The following is an 11,710-nucleotide window of genomic DNA, read 5'->3' as shown; positions in this document are numbered from 1 at the left end:
CAGCAACTAAGTGATGCCCTGAGCAATTTAGCAAGACGTTGTCTCAAATGTTTTTAAAAGTGGGGGAGAGCCTCCAGCTCTGTGGATGAAGGCTCGGTACATTCTCAGACAAGGGTGCATGGTGCACAGTGTCGTCGGCTGCTGTCTCGGGCCTGCTGGGAAAGCACAGATCGGGGTGTCACGGAGCATCTTCAGGGCCTCCAATGAAAGCTGCCAATCAGTTTGTTAGTTCGAGGGCATTTGAGCATAAGGCACAGCTTTCAATCTGGACTTTGACACTCAGGACTTGGCATGTTCTGGGAAGAGAAGAAGGACAGAAGTTTTAGCCATACCTCAATGTTGTGTCGGCCCCTCTCTGCAAACATAGACCACCTGCTGCCACCAACACCAGCAAGAGCTCCACCTCTGGGTCCTCGATCCTGTAGCCCCTCCTGCCTAAGCCTCCTGTCTCCTGCCTCCAGAGCCGACCTATCCTCCCTCTCACTACAGCCTCCCCAGCCTCGACTCTCAGGAAGCCTCCCAGGACCAACTGGCTTCATTGACACTCTGGCTTCTGATTGCTACTTAATGTCGTCATCAGTCAACATTCTTTTCCACGAGCACGTGAAGCCCTTGAAGGCAGAACCTTCCCGAGCACCTCGCAGCACTTAGCACAGCGAAGCACACAGGTCCCTGTCAACCTCTGCTGATTGAGTTTGATACTTGCTGGTTGGATGAAGGATGGATGAATGAACAGTGAGTGAAACCAGAGGATGGGTTTAGGGCGACTGAGCCCATCTTCCCACAGTATCTTTGACAAAGAACTGAGATCATTCTGTATGAGCCATTCCCTAGCCCACCCTAGAGAGCAAATTCTCCAGAACATCCCACTCTCCAGAGAAGACAGTGAGGCTGAGAAGAGAGGTCTAAGGTCACAAGGAGTCCCCACAGGAAAGTCAGCCACGTGGAGCAGAGCGTTGGCAAGATGCAACTGTCACGCAGTAGGACTGGCTCTCTAGAGGGCCCTCTCCAGGGGCTTCTAAAGGCAACCCCAAGAGAGGATGGCCGATGACAGATGCATTTTGAGTGATGGTGACATCACTGCAAAAAGGACTGCTTGCCCAGGGGACCTCCAGCTAGCAGTTCTGGGTCAGTTTGTCCAAGACCAACAAAGACCACATCTGCTTTTTCCAAAATCACACCTCACTCAGTAGCTTCTACCATCACTCAGTCTGGGTGGAGTGACGGTAAGCGGGCGATCTGAAGGACCTTGGAAAAGGGGACAGGAGACCTGCTGATCAGAGGCCACCAGAGGGTGAAGCCGCTCTTCCCTCAAACACCTGCACTCCTGAGCCCTGAGCAGCCCTCAGAGCCTTCTGGTCTACCTCGGGCACCCTTATCTGAAATTGAACCTCTCTTTTTGTTATATAAATTTTATAACCTTAGAACTGGGAAGCCAAGAGCAGGACCTACGAAATAATAAGACCAGCTAAGGGAGCAGACGTCATTAATCAAAACATGTGCAAAGGTACCTACAGTTGGTGCCCAGTGCTGAATAAAGACCATACTAATCATGGAGCAAAATCAGTGATTTTTTTTTTTTTTTTTGGCAGGGGGTCGTGTTTTAGAACGGCCTCAGTGAGGAGGTGACATTGGAACTGAATCCTGCAAGTTCCGAACAGAGTACACAAGGGAGAAGAGAGCAGGCAGATCCCATCCGAGGCCCACGCCCTGTCATCCCTTGTCCTATTTGTCATTGTCTCCCCGCCCTCTCTCACCGGCTGGGCCTCCCTGGACGGGAACTGGGTGAAGTTATGCTGGACGCAGTGGCCCCGGGAGCCCATGAGGCTGCAGATGGTGCGGCTGTGGCTGCCAGCGAATTTGTGGACCAAGCCAAAGGCATATGGGGAGGGTCTCTGGGCGAGGCTCCTGGCCCCACCGGGCGAGTGAGTCTTCCGTCTGCGCAGGGTGGCCACCAGCTTCCTGAGGGTAGAGTCCGAGAACTCGTAAAAAAACCTCTTAAAGCTGGGGTGCCGCCCAATCTGGAAGCAGAAATGAAATCAGGCCATTAGTGCTGCCCGCAGGGACCGTCCCCAGCCCTTGTAGCCGGGTTGGGCCCCTCAGTTAAGTTCCCTTGCCTCCCCTGCTGCCCCACATCCAGACATGTCCACAGGTCTCTGGACCCAGAATTGACCCTGATTAGTTGTGACCTCCTGAGCCAGTGGGGTCATCTGTAAAATGAGAGTAATATCCCTGACCCCCAGAATCCGTGGGAGGATGGAGACCTTGTCTGTAAAATGTCTAGTGCAGGGATGTCAGGGGAGTCCCAGCGCCACCCCAAGGCTCCTCTAGCCAATTACTTCTTCATGATGGTATACGGGAGCTGGGGTTCCCCCCAAGCTGACCAGAGACAAGGACTTGGGTACAGAGAGCTGATTTGTTAGGTGATCCCAGGAGACACTGATGGGGAATGAGACCTGGGACGGGGTGGGACTTTGCAGAAGAGGAGGTCCCAGGGGCCGGAGGGACATGGGCACAAGGAGGCCTGCAGGGTGGTGGGACGTGGGCTGAAGATCTGAACTAGGAAGGTCTTAGCTGGTGGGGGAGGAGCCACTGAGCATTGTGATATTTTAAACAGACACTGCCTCACCTCCTGCGTTCTGGCATGTTCTATGTAGGCATTAAACTTGCTCAAGTAGATAATTATCCCCCATTTTACAAAAGAGGACACTGAGGCTCAGAGAGGTTAAGAGACATGTCTAAGATCACCCAGAGTTGGGGACTGAACCCAGGTCCCAGAATGGGTAGATGAGACCTGGGGAGGGCTGAGGGGTGCTCACCTGGTCGCCCAGCTCGCCATCCACTTCCTGGAGCAGCTCCACTAGGGTGCAGATGATGCCCTCCTCTAGGGAAAGGAAGGGAGGGTGAGGAACTGCATGTGGGCTGACACCCTGTTCCCCACAATCAAACGCTGCAGCAACTGTCCCCCAATATAAATAGTACATTATCTTAAAACGTGGCGCACAGATGAGTTATGACAGGCAAAGAAAATCTTTCCTTAAACCAGCACTGGCGTGTGGGAGCTTTATTTGGGCTTGCTCCAGAGAAATAGAAGGGCCTCTGACCTGTGCTGCCTCCCCGATCACCACATCCAGCTCCATTTGACAGATGGGAAAACCGAGGCCTCCCAATGTCAGGAATGGAAGCTTGGACTAAAAGCAGCTAATCAGCAGGGCACAGAGACACATGCCTGTAGTCCCAGCAGCTCAGGGGGCCGGAGGATTGCAAGTTCAAGGGCAGCCTCAGCAACTGAGCAAGGCCCTAAGCAACTCAGAGAGACACTGTCTTAAATTTAAAAAAATAAAATAAAATTTTAAGAGCTGGGGTTGTGGCTCAGTAGTTAAGTGTCCCTGGGTTCAATCCCTGGTGCCCAAAACAAATAAATAAATAAAAATAAAAGTAGCTGATCAGAATGCAAGCAGGGGACACACCATGGTTCCTGTGGCAGCAGGAACGCTCCCACCCACCCGGTTAGTGGCGTGGTGGCCTGGGCGCCTCACACAGAGGTCACTGTAACTGTGCAGAAACTGATGGAGCAGTCACTGCAAACTGTTGGCAGCTGGAAATCGGCCAGGGGCATTATTGATACAACCCAAATCTACAAAGGCCACAAATCGGGGCTTTCCCCCTGTGGAGAGCCTGATTGCCAGGATATCACCCCCGGAGACCAGGGCAAGCGAGGATTTCACGTGACCACGTGAGGAGGTCAAGTTCCAGCTCGCAGAACAGCCGGGTGCTCTCAACCTGAGCCCTGCCCTTGCCCTGCTCCAGGGTCTCCTGGGGTGGTTCCCAGCTGCCCCTCTGCTCCCTCCTGGGAACTGCTCCCCATTCAGCCTGTGAGTCCATGCAGAGGAGAAGCACCCAGGAAGCCGGCCCAGCGGAGAGCAGGTGGCACTAACTGGATTCACACGTGTCCTCCGGCGGGGGTCCTCCTTCTGGTGTGTGGCTTGTGGTCTGGGAGGATGCTGCTGGGAACCCTTCGGCAGCCAAAGGCTCCTGGAACTCAGAATGTTCTGGATCTGAGGGTGAAAGAATCGGGGTGAGTGTTTTGCACCCAAGTCAGACTCCCCCATAGAGTGGCATCTAGGCCCACCAGAAGCTATGGTCATTGGGCCCTGCTTCCCAGGTCCTCGGGAAGTCCCCTGACCACCCCACCCTGCGAGGAGGAGTTCACAGAGCTCCCTTTGCTCTCTGCAGAGAACTAACTCCTTCCACACACCAAGCCCTCGGCCTCCCCACGGTCTGGAATGAAGCAATTGAGGAAAGAAGCCCGGGAAGGAAGCCTGGGTTTCTGTCCAAACTGCACTTTCTCCATCTGTCAAATGGGGGTCCTAAGCCGGACCCCCCTGGGCTGTGAGCAGGTTACATGAGATATGCACGACAGTGGCATACAGTAGGCACTCCATAAATGCCAAGGAACCCCTGTCTACCTACCAGTGGTCCTCACTCCTCTCCACCCCACACCCCTCCTCTGCCCAGAGCAGAGAGCAGAAGGCAAGATGGCCGTGGCCACACAGAGGCCACCCCCTGCCCTCCAGGGAGCCTCTGTTACTATGGCAACGCCAGGCCTGCTCACCGGAGCTGCTGGAGATGGAGGACCGGTGGCCACCCACACACAAGGGCAGGTAGCTGGGCCTCTTGGGTGTCCCGGCCTCTGGGACGGTCCCTGCCCTCCTGGGCTCCTTGGAGCTGTGCTTCTTGTGGGAAAAGGCTCTGCGGAGGCTGGACTTCTTCTCCTGGGATTTCTTCCTGCAGACTGGGGCCGGGTTCTCCACCGCCACCTCCACCTCCTGCACTTGGGGTTGCTGTGGGGGGGGGGGTGTGAGGGAAAGTGAGTGGGCCTTGACCTTGAGGAGACTGCAGGTGAGCTGGGGAAAGAGACCCTCGGGCTGGAGAGGGGGACCCCGAGAAGAGCAGTGAGGGTGGTCTGGAGCGGGCAGGGGGCTGAAAGGAGCCGGAGGGGCAGCTTGGGGTCCTCACCTGCTCTCCCTCCTGCTCCTCGGCATCTTGGAGTAGGGCAAGGATCTTCTGGATGAATTTGTCTAAAAAAAAAGACCAAAGTGCTTAGAGAAGTCTTCTGAGCTCAGCCTCCATGTTGCCCAACCCCAGGGCTCCCTGGGTGAACCTCTTGGTGCTCATGAGCTCCTCAGAAGGCAGAGCTGGCTTCCTGGGAACAAGTTCCCTTCTCCTTCACCAACCAGGGACTCTGGACTCTTGAGAAGGCACCTGGGCCTGCTCCCTACACCCCTCACCCTGCACCCCTCATCTCGGAAGAGCCAGGCCTTCTTAATTCCCTTCCGGGCAGGCTGGGCAGCAAAAGTAGAGATCCTAAAGGTATTTTCAGCATCTTCAGTTGCTCAGAACAGACCATGATACAAGCCCAGGCCTGGCTGCCAACAGTAAAGTCACAACAGCCCCCCTCCCGCCCCACCCACTCCCTATCCTTTCTGTTCCCAAGCTGGCCCACCTAGTAACAGTGGACCCCACTGACATGAACTGGCTATGAGCAGGGGCTGCCCTGAAGGCCTCGTGGGCCTGAATTCATTTAGAACTTCTAGAAACCCCAGGAAGAAGATTCTGTGATCAGCCCATCTCACAGGTGAGAAAACTGAGTCAGAGACGAAGCAATCTGTCCACGTTCATAGAACTAGAAGGGGTCAGAACTCAGGTTGAAAGCGGGGCCTAAAGCTCACACCATCTGTGGAGCCCTTGCTGTGTGCAGCGCTTTCCTCCATCGCCCACTGGCTGCCTAGGCCACATGCGCGTCCTCACTGCAGCTGTGGACGGTTGGGATGCTTAAGAGAGCACGTAACAGGAGCCTGGTCCAGGCCTGGGCCCTGGGCCCCAAGGTGGCTCTATGGGAAGTCTGAACAGGCCACTGCCTCTCTCTGCCTCAGTTTCTCTTCTGCAAGTGAAAGAATCAGACCAGCATTTTCCCAAGGGGTTTCTGAGGAAAGGGGCAGGATACTGACTGGACTCTGAGGTCCCGTCCAGTGGCAGCTCCTCTACGGGTCCCTGGCATCTGGTGTGGGTGGGCGGTTCAGAGGGACTTGGGCCCTCCCCATCTGCAGACAGGGCCTCGTGGACCTCGGGTCCTTCCAAGCCTGGGAAGCAGAACGGAATGGTCTCAGGGATCGGAGAGGCCAGAACCTGGCCCTGACTCTGAGGTGGTACCTTGGCAGCTGGCCCTGAGGCCCTGCTGCCACTCAGGTGAGCTGGGCGTTGGGCTGAGTCCCAGGGTCACTGGCCCAGACCAAGCTCCAAGCCTTTGTGCCTTCAGAGAGTGGGCCTTCCTGGTTTGGGGGGCCCGCCTCCCTCCCTGGGCTCCACCCCTCCACCATGTTCACTTGATCCCCAGAGAGAAGGGGCCTAATTCTATGGCATGAATCAAGGATCACAGTCAGAATCACTGTGCCTGACGCTCCCTCCCCCAGGGCCGGGTACCCACCTCTGGACCACTCCTTGGTGTTGAGCACCACCCGTTCCTCTCTGGGCAGTAGTCCCCTGGTCCAGCACCCCCTATGAGGCTGGTCCTCTCCAACCCCCAGGAAGGACCAATCTGGCTGATCCTTTCTCCTGCTAGCTCTGTGCTAATGAGTCAGGTGACCTTGAACATGACCTTGCCTCCCTAAGCCCCATTCTGTCATCTGTAAGATGGGGACAATAACCTCAATTCCTAAGATGGCTGTGAGGACAGAGACATGGGAGGACAAGGAAAGCACCGCTCAGGCGCCCTGCATCCCTGCTCCATCTCCTTCCTGAACATCCTGTGCGCCCCCCACCCCTCCCCCCAGCAGGAGGAGGTGGAGGCTGTGAGACGTGAATGGCGGGTCCTCCAACACAGTGCCCTGGAGGGCTGAGTGGGTTCCGGGTCTGAGAGAGGAGCGGCAGCCTGCTGGGGTTCCCCCTGTCCTCTGCAGGACAGACCGTGGCCCTCTAGCAGCCAATCCCAGCCCTGGGAAGGTTCCAGAGCTGGAGGCAGCTGCAGTGTTGCTATGGCAACTGCCAGAGTTGCTCACCAGGGCTGCTGGAGATGGAGGACCGGTGGCTACCGACACACATGGGCAGAAAGCTGGATTTCTTGGGTGGCCGGGCCTCTGCACTGGGGACATCGGCAGCCCCTGCTCTCCTGGACTCCTCAGGGCCGGGGCCATACTTCTTAAGAGAAAAGGCTCTCTTGAGGCTGGACTTTCTCTCCTGGGACTTCCTCTTGCAGACCGGGGAGGGGTTTTGAAGAGCCACCTCTAGCTGAGGGACTTGAAGTTGTTGCTGGAAAGAAAACAGAAACTGAATCAGGCCCCTAAGTACCAAGAGAGGGAGAGCTTCCCGGGAAAACTGGGGAGCAGCCAAGCACTTAGGGGGCTAGGGGAAGCGCTGAGCCGGAGAAGCAGATGGAGGCTTCAGACAGCGCAAGGGCAGGCGGGAAGGACAGGTGGGGCTGGAACCAGGAGAGGCAGCAGCGTCCTGGGCTGTGCACAGATGCTCGCCCCTCACCTCCTCCTCCCACTGGTCTCCCACTTTTTTGAGCAATTCCACGATCCTCTGGATGACAGCATCTTCTGGAAGAGAGCACATGCCCTGTCACCTTCTCCAAATGCACAAAGAGCACTTTCCACGACCCTCTTGGACAGGAGACCAGCTCGGGCCTTCTGGATCAGGGGAGGGGCCTCTCAAAACAGCTCCTCGGGTTGGAAGGAGGAAAGCACCACATTCCAGGAGCTGTCCTGAGAGAGAGTGGGAGGATCCCCAAGGGAAGGATTCTGCCCCAAAGCATGATATTATATGCAGGAAATTTCAGCCTTTCAGGCCTTCCACTTGTGCCCTACTAACAAATCTGTGAACATCTACTTTGAGTTCAGCGAGCTGTGTGACCTTGGCTAAGTCTCTTACCCTCCCTGGACCTTCTTCTCTTTCCTTGTGTAAGGTTGACATATTCCCTGTTCTGCCTCCATTAGAGGCCATCCAATGAGGCGCAGGGCTTGGAAACACTTTGCAAGCCTAATACTGACCTTCCTCCACCCTGGAAAATTCAAGTGGGGAAAATGATAATTCCCTATTCTAACCAAGGAGAAGGAGAGAAGGACATCAGGATGTGTGGCACAGACCTATGGATGCCTCCACTATATCTCAGCCCCCATTTTCTTTCTTTCTTTCTTCCTTCCTTCCTTCCTTCCTTCCTTCCTTCCTTCCTTCCTTCCTTCCTTCCTTCTTTCTTTCTTTCTTTCTTTCTTTCTTTCTTTCTTTCTTTCTTTCTTTCTTTCTTGGTACCAGGGATGGAACCTAGGGGCGCTTAACCACTGAGCCTCATCCCCAGCCTTTTTATGTTATTTTTTATTTTGAGCCAGGGTCTCAGTGAATTGCTGAGGCTGGCCTTCAACTTGCAATCCTCCTGCCTCAGCCTCCAGAGCCGCTAGGATTGCAGGTATGCGTGTGCCACTGTGTCCAGGTCTCTGCCCAAGGCCCAAATCATTAAGGAGGAGCCAAAAACGATGGAAATTATTTCCTTTGGTGACCTTGTTCAAGGGCAGTGTGCCCAGACTGTCCTCTGCTGGCTGCCAGCCGAGGGGTTTATACAGGAGATGGAAACAGGTCCCCCTGGGCCACCTGCGGATTTCTCTCACCCCTCAGTCACTTCCCTCTCACTCATGAATCCCATTTGGCTTCTAGTTCATTTCCTCAATCAATCAGCTGATTCCCTCTAGGGTGAGAAAATAATTCGCTGTGAAATAACTAAATACCCTACACAATAACTAGCTCAGTGTCTGCTAGCTATTCTTTGACAGATGACATGTGGGTGACTGTTCCTGTGACTTTCTTAATCCATTTGAGAAAACAGCACAGATTTGGCTCCATTTTCTAGCTTTTTAAAATATGGCCATTTTTAACAGGGAATTAGATGAACAGGGGGTCATTTTTTATTTATAAGAAGCAATAATGATATTGTAGGTGCCTAGGACGCCACCCTTATTTCTTAACGGTGCGGGTTTAAGTCTTTAGATCATTTTGTTCTAAAATGGTTCCACAACAAAATTACACATACCTACACCTCCGAAGCCCACAGCCAGACAACTGTGGGAATACAAGCGTGCATTGACACATATTCCTACCACGCTTCAATATATTTTTATTTTATTTATTTATTTCTCTGTTTAGTTCATTTTTATTTTTGTGTGAGGTGCTGGGAACTGAACCCAGGGCCCCTTGCCTGCAGGGCGAGGTCTCTGCCACCCAGCTGCACCCCCGGTCCCTACTGTTCTACGTATTTTTAAAATAAAATAAACTTTGAGAGACTAAAAACAAAGTCCCACTCTCGTTAACACATAAGGCAGGAGCTTCTGCCAACAGCCTTTCCAAATCCCCAGACTCCCTTCTGGGAGACTCTTAAAATAAGCCAATGTGGCCAGAAGCCGCAGAAGAGACAAGAGAAATCAGCCACCGAGATCCGAGGTCTCAGTGACCACGCAGAGCCTTCCACCTCACTGGGTGACAGCCCCCCCGACCACAGACCAAAAGGACACTATCGATGGACTCACGGTCGGGCTTCCTGAGGTGCTCTTCTGGCTGGGGACCCGCGGCTTGGGGAGAAACGCCTGAGAAGCTGGCACCACCCACTTCGATGGGCAAGGACGGGTGCAGAAACGAATCGTGTCCGTGTCCGCCTGGAATAGAGATGAAAGCCGGTGGGCGTGAGCGTGGGAGTGGACACGTGGGTGACGTTCCTGTGACTTTCTGAATCCATCTGAGAAAACAGCGCAGAATTGGCTGCACATGAGGCCCGGTGGCTGCCATCTGGGAGCTGAACCCAAGACTCTGAAATCTGCCAAGAGGCCACCTCCACCCAGGCGTCCCTCTCAATTGTCCCCCTCTGATCTGGGATCTCCCTGGAGGCTCTTCTCCCCATAAAAAAAAAAAAAAAAAGGCAAAGCACCATTTCCCTCCAGGTATGGGTGACAATCCACCCCCGCGTCCTAGGAGTCGGGCTGGGAAGTCACCTCTGAGACCAGAGCTCTGATTTCACACAAGAGGAAGAAAAGGCTCTGGAGGGGACGGCCACTGGCTCAAGCCCATCCAAGAACCAAAGTCTAGAAGGAGCACCCTGGTGGCCAGATAGGGACCACGCCCCCCGCCCCCACCTTCCCATTTGTCCTCATCTGTGATCCTCAGACTCAATAGTGCTTCATAATGACTCCGCTCACTAGCACTTTTGTGGGGGCCACAGCTAGTATATTTTACCTCCATTTTGTGAATTAAAAAAAAAAGGGGAGGCTCAGAGGGGAGAGTCACCAGCCCCAGGCCACCCGGTGGGGGGACAGAAGTCCCTCCAGGGATCTGACCTCAGGCCCTCAGCCACAGAGCTGAGAGCCCCCTGGGGTGGAGCAGGGGTCACTAGGAAGAGGCGGTCCGCTCACCGCTGCCAGCTAGGCCCAGGTCAGCCTCCTCCACGGAGGCAGCCTCTGTCCTGGGCAGCCCTGCCTCCGGGTCCTCAGCATCGTGCTTCCTGTGACTGTGTCTCTTGCGACTGGCTTTCTTGTCGCGGGCTCTCGTCCTGAGGGCCGGCTCTCCTGGGCCGTCCGGGGGTTCTGTGGGCTCCTCCTTCCCCTTGGGCCTCTTGCTGGCCTTTTCTCTGGGCTCCTCTGGGCCTGTCCTCAGGAAGAAGTTCAGCACGGCCTTCAGCCACCCCTGCTGGGCCCGCCTCTGGGCCTTGTGCTTCTTGGCGTCTTGCTGGGGCCTCTGCTCACTGGGGAGAAGCCCCCTCATCCCCTCCAGGGTGAGGGCTATGGTGACGGTGCCCTGGGCCTCTGCAGACTGAGCTGGGATCCCGGAGTGTCTGGCCCCGTCGCTGGACGTGCGGCGAAGGGGCCTCCGGCAGGTAGTGGTGGAAAAGGAGAGGCACTGGCAGTTCCCCGACCCAGAGTCCTTCCTGGGCACCTGAGACCTGTCCAGAGACTGGGCTCTCCTGCAGGCCAAGGGCTTCTGTGGTCCCCCTGGGGTCTCCATCGGGCTACAACCAAAACAAACAGTCCCCTTAGGAAAGGCCAGAGGGAGATGGCAAGGTCAGCTAGCAGTGCTCAAGACCCTCACAACCTGCCGCTCCTGTGGCCCGTGTCAGCCCCTCCAGGTGACACTTGCCCGAAGCTGCTGACCTGTTTAAAGTCCTCAACAACCTCTAGGAGGAAGACACAACCAGACCTCACGGCTGGTCAGGGGCACCTGGAGGGCCTCCCCGGAGGACAGGGCCCCACCCTCGCCTTCATTCAGTCCACTGACTTTGGACCCCGGATTTGGACTCTGCAGACAATCCGGGTTGTCCCAAAGCCACTGGGTGAGTGGAATTTTGTTACAGCAGCAACAGGGAACAAATGCCGCTGGAGTCCGGCCAAGTCCGGCTGCTTAGGCAGCTCACGTGTGCCTCGTGCCACGACTGACTCATGTCCTCATCTGAAACATGCCCCAGACTTGCCGCCTGCTGTCAGGATTATCTCCGCTCAGTCAATGGTATCTCTGTGCTTCCAACTGCTCAGGCCCAAAATGTGAAATTATGTGAAATTGTCCCTGACTGCGCTCTCTCTCTCTCTCTCTCTCTCTCTCTCTCTCTCATTCCCACATTGGGCCCATCAGCAAAGCCTGCAGGCCTCACTTTCAAAGCACATCTGTCCAGCCCCCCATCTGT

At 55.2% G+C, this 11,710-nt stretch overlaps 1 protein-coding gene across 1 annotated transcript; it reads right to left on the bottom strand.

The window, feature by feature from the left end:
- Positions 1-260: 260 nt before the first annotated feature.
- Bnip5 (BCL2 interacting protein 5) lies at positions 261-11,037 on the bottom strand. Its single transcript, XM_026383519.2, has 11 exons — positions 10,449-11,037; positions 9,573-9,698; positions 7,534-7,598; positions 7,059-7,308; positions 6,012-6,143; positions 5,020-5,081; positions 4,616-4,844; positions 3,939-4,058; positions 2,820-2,884; positions 1,758-2,021; positions 261-296 (listed from the first exon to the last, which is right to left on the bottom strand). The coding sequence occupies exons 1-11, from the start codon at positions 11,035-11,037 to the stop codon at positions 261-263; spliced, it is 1,938 nt and encodes a 645-aa protein (XP_026239304.2).
- Positions 11,038-11,710: the final 673 nt, after the last annotated feature.

This window comes from Urocitellus parryii, chromosome 8 (assembly GCF_045843805.1).
Source record: "Urocitellus parryii isolate mUroPar1 chromosome 8, mUroPar1.hap1, whole genome shotgun sequence".
Lineage (NCBI taxonomy): Eukaryota > Metazoa > Chordata > Mammalia > Rodentia > Sciuridae > Urocitellus > Urocitellus parryii.
Note: the sequence above shows the minus strand (reverse complement) of the source record. Positions and strands in the feature narration are given on the sequence as shown.

What these genes read in the sequence shown, in the direction of transcription:
- Bnip5 (XM_026383519.2), bottom strand. Translation starts at nt 11,037, where the DNA reads ATGGAGACCCCAGGGGGACCACAGAAGCCCTTGGCCTGCAGGAGAGCC. An exon ending in ATGGCGAGCTGGGCGACCAG is followed by an intron (nt 2,022 to 2,819) that starts GTGAGCACCCCT and finishes TTCTGCTTCCAG; the next exon opens with ATTGGGCGGCACCCCAGCTT. An exon ending in CGTCCAGGGAGGCCCAGCCG is followed by an intron (nt 297 to 1,757) that starts GTGAGAGAGGGC and finishes TTCTCTTCCCAG; the next exon opens with AACATGCCAAGTCCTGAGTG.